This window comes from Rutidosis leptorrhynchoides, chromosome 1 (assembly GCF_046630445.1).
Source record: "Rutidosis leptorrhynchoides isolate AG116_Rl617_1_P2 chromosome 1, CSIRO_AGI_Rlap_v1, whole genome shotgun sequence".
Classification (NCBI taxonomy): Eukaryota; Viridiplantae; Streptophyta; class Magnoliopsida; order Asterales; family Asteraceae; genus Rutidosis; species Rutidosis leptorrhynchoides.
The window spans coordinates 362,138,569-362,142,784 of NC_092333.1; the positions used below are offsets into that span (position 1 = coordinate 362,138,569).

The 4,216-nt window shown below is 34.3% G+C and overlaps 1 protein-coding gene across 1 annotated transcript; it reads right to left on the reverse strand.

Moving 5' to 3' along the window:
- Positions 1–414: 414 nt before the first annotated feature.
- Positions 415–1,152, reverse strand: LOC139900297 (uncharacterized). Its single transcript, XM_071883088.1, has one exon. The coding sequence runs from the start codon at positions 1,150–1,152 to the stop codon at positions 415–417; it is 738 nt and encodes a 245-aa protein (XP_071739189.1).
- Between the last annotated feature and the right edge of the window lie 3,064 nt (positions 1,153–4,216).

The following is a 4,216-nucleotide window of genomic DNA, read 5'->3' on the forward strand; positions in this document are numbered from 1 at the left end:
TCTACCATCGTCTTCTAATAATCATCAGTATTGATGTGCTTTATTTTATTTTATTAGAGGAACTGATGTAACTGTTGGTTTCTTTGTAAACTACATTTTTTTTTTAAGGCAAACTAAATATTATACTAAAAACAAAAAGGTACAATAGAGGCATAAGAAATTATGCCTAGCAAGGCTACAGCAACATAACAACTACAAAGCAAAAAGCATGAAAAAAAAAAGAATGAGAAAGACTTTATTTGGATTTCGTTTAACGCCATAGGACCACTTCCTTTCTTGCTTCGAAAAAGAGTTTGATTTCTATTGTTCCAAATCGTGTACCCACAAATCCATTCAATTGCTTGCCAAAGCATCGAAGACGAGCCAACATTATAATTATCAATGAACATATCTTCCAATGAAGCGTACAGATTCCTATTCAAACCGCACCAACGAAAAACCCGATCCCATAAATCTTAAAGGACAATGAAGAAGAATATGATCCACCGTTTCCACATCACTATCACACACCGGACAACGAACCGAGTCAAGGTCTATTCCCCGTTTATCTAGCTCCACTCTAACCGGGATACGCCGAGCACGTGAACGCCATATAAAGATACCAATCTTTTGAGGTAGATGATGGTTCCGAAGCGTTTCACTTTGCAAAGGGACCGTTGAAACTAGCAGCTTTTCATCTATCATTTTAGTCAAGAAATTAGTGGAGAATGTACCATTAGTTAGCATGTTCCACTTCCAATAATCAAAATTCTTTTCATCAAAGTTGAAACGTGAAAGTAGACCCAAAAGACTATCTAATTCAGAATTTGTTCTACCCCTAGGCGATCTCACCCATTCCCAGCATGGAGACCACGCATTACCATCTTTTTTGAGTCTGTCCATGATTAGCGCCTCCTTATTTATCTCTAGTTGGAAAAGCCTTCTAAATGTGTTACATAAACCATCGTTGTCAAGCCATCGATCCTTCCAGAATAACGTCTTATCGCCCAAACCTATTATCTTTACAAAAGAACTCGAAAAAGGTAGATTCAATTCATCAGTGTTATTACAAGCCTTTCGAATGTTATGCCAAGTGATTCTTTTTTTAGAATTTGGAATAGAAAAGTTTTGACCCAAACCCCCCTCCCTCCCATAAATACTTTTAATCACCATGACTCAAAAAGCATTATGCTCACCCCGAAAACGCCAAGCCCATTTTCCCAACAAGGCCAAGTTTTTGGCCTTGAGAGATCCTATATTTAACACCACCTCCCCCCCCCCCCCCCCCCCCCCCCCCCCCCCCTCATAAGGAAGTTGAATGGAATCCCACTTCACCCATGAAAATTTCATATTTTCACCCGACCCGCCCCAAAAAAATTTACGACGCAAACCTTCGAGCAAGTTGATGACACGCGATGGAGCACGGAATAGAGAGAATGCGTACAACGGAAGGCTACTAAGAACCGACTTAATTAAAGTAAGACGACCACCGAAAGATATCATTTTTTGTTTTCCAATCCGATAACCTAGAATGTAGTTTTTCTATGTAAGGTTCCCAATCTTGAATTCGATTCATTTTTCAACCAATAGGAAGACCAAGGTAAGTACATGGGAAAGAACCCACACGGTATCCAATACGATAAGCCATCCGATCAATCAATTTTTTTTGCACACCAATAACATAAAGACAACTTTTTGCAAAATTCACTTTTAATCCCGAAAAATTTCAAAACACTTTAACATTTTCAAAAGGTTGATTATGTTTCTTTTGCTCCACTCACCAAAGAATAATGTGTCATCGGCATATTGTAAGTGGGATACAACAATGTTATTGAAATGTCCCGTTCTTATTGATTAAAAACGTTCCATATTAATTGATTTCGTTGCGAGGTTTTGACCTCTATATGAGACGTTTTTCAAAGACTGCATTCATTTTAAAACAAACCATAACCTTTATTTCATCAATAAAGGTTTAAAAAGCTTTACGTAGATTATCAAATAATGATAATCTAAAATATCCTGTTTACACACGACCATTACATAATGGTTTACAATACAAATATGTTACAACAAAATAAGTTTCTTGAATGCAGTTTTTACACAATATCATACAAGCATGGACTCCAAATCTCGTCCTTATTTAAGTATGCGACAGCGGAAGCTCTTAATAATCACCTGAGAATAAACATGCTTAAAACGTCAACAAAAATGTTGGTGAGTTATAGGTTTAACCTATATATATCAAATCATAATAATAGACCACAAGATTTCATATTTCAATACACATCCCATACATAGAGATAAAAATCATTCATATGGTGAACACCTGGTAACCGACATTAACAAGATGCATATATAAGAATATCCCCATCATTCCGGGACACCCTTCGGATATGATATAAATTTCGAAGTACTAAAGCATCCGGTACTTTGGATGGGGCTTGTTGGGCCCGATAGATCTATCTTTAGGATTCGCGTCAATTAGGGTGTCTGTTCCCTAATTCTTAGATTACCAGACTTAATAAAAAGGGGCATATTCGATTTCGATAATTCAACCATAGAATGTAGTTTCACGTACTTGTGTCTATTTTGTAAATCATTTATAAAACCTGCATGTATTCTCATCCCAAAAATATTAGATTTTAAAAGTGGGACTATAACTCACTTTCACAGATTTTTACTTCGTCGGGAAGTAAGACTTGGCCACTGGTTGATTCACGAACCTATAACAATATATACATATATATCAAAGTATGTTCAAAATATATTTACAACACTTTTAATATATTTTGATGTTTTAAGTTTATTAAGTCAGCTGTCCTCGTTAGTAACCTACAACTAGTTGTCCACAGTTAGATGTACATAAATAAATCGATAAATATTATCTTGAATCAATCCACGACCCAGTGTATACGTATCTCAGTATTGATCACAACTCAAACTATATATATTTTGGAATCAACCTCAACCCTGTATAGCTAACTCCAACATTCACATATAGAGTGTCTATGGTTGTTCCGAAATATATATAGATGTGTCGACATGATTGGTCGAAACATTGTATACGTGTCTATGGTATCTCAAGATTACATAATATACAATACAAGTTGATTAAGTTATGGTTGGAATAGATTTGTTACCAATTTTCACGTAGCTAAAATGAGAAAAATTATCCAATCTTGTTTTACCCATAACTTCTTCATTTTAAATCCGTTTTGAGTGAATCAAATTGCTATGGTTTCATATTGAACCCTATTTTATGAATCTAAACAGAAAAAATATAGGTTTATAGTCGGAAAAATAAGTTACAAGTCGTTTTTGTAAAGGTAGTCATTTCAGTCGAAAGAACGACGTCTAGATGACCATTTTAGAAAACATACTTCCACTTTGAGTTTAACCATAATTTTTGGATATAGTTTCATGTTCATAATAAAAATCATTTTCTCAGAATAACAACTTTTAAATCAAAGTTTATCATAGTTTTTAATTAACTAACCCAAAACAGCCCGCGGTGTTACTACGACGGCGTAAATCCGGTTTTACGGTGTTTTTCGTGTTTCCAGGTTTTAAATCATTAAGTTAGCATATCATATAGATATAGAACATGTGTTTAGTTTATTTTAAAAGTCAAGTTAGAAGGATTAACTTTTGTTTGCGAACAAGTTTAGAATTAACTAAACTATGTTCTAGTGATTACAAGTTTAAACCTTCGAATAAGATAGCTTTATATATATGAATCGAATGATGTTATGAACATCATTACTACCTTAAGTTCCTTGGATAAACCTACTGAAAAATAGAAAAATGGATCTAGCTTCAATGGATCCTTGGATGGCTCGAAGTTCTTGAAGCAGAATCATGACACGAAAACAAGTTCAAGTAAGATCATCACTTGAAATAAGATTGTTATAGTTATAGAAATTGAACCAAAGTTTGAATATGATTATTACCTTGTATTAGAATGATAACCTACTGTAAGAAACAAAGATTTCTTGAGGTTGGATGATCACCTTACAAGATTGGAAGTGAGCTAGCAAACTTGAAAGTATTCTTGATTTTATGAAACTAGAACTTTTGGAATTTATGAAGAACACTTAGAACTTGAAGATAGAACTTGAGAGAGATCAATTAGATGAAGAAAATTGAAGAATGAAAGTGTTTGTAGGTGTTTTTGGTCGTTGGTGTATGGATTAGATATAAAGGATATATTATTTTGTTTTCATGTAAATAAGTCATG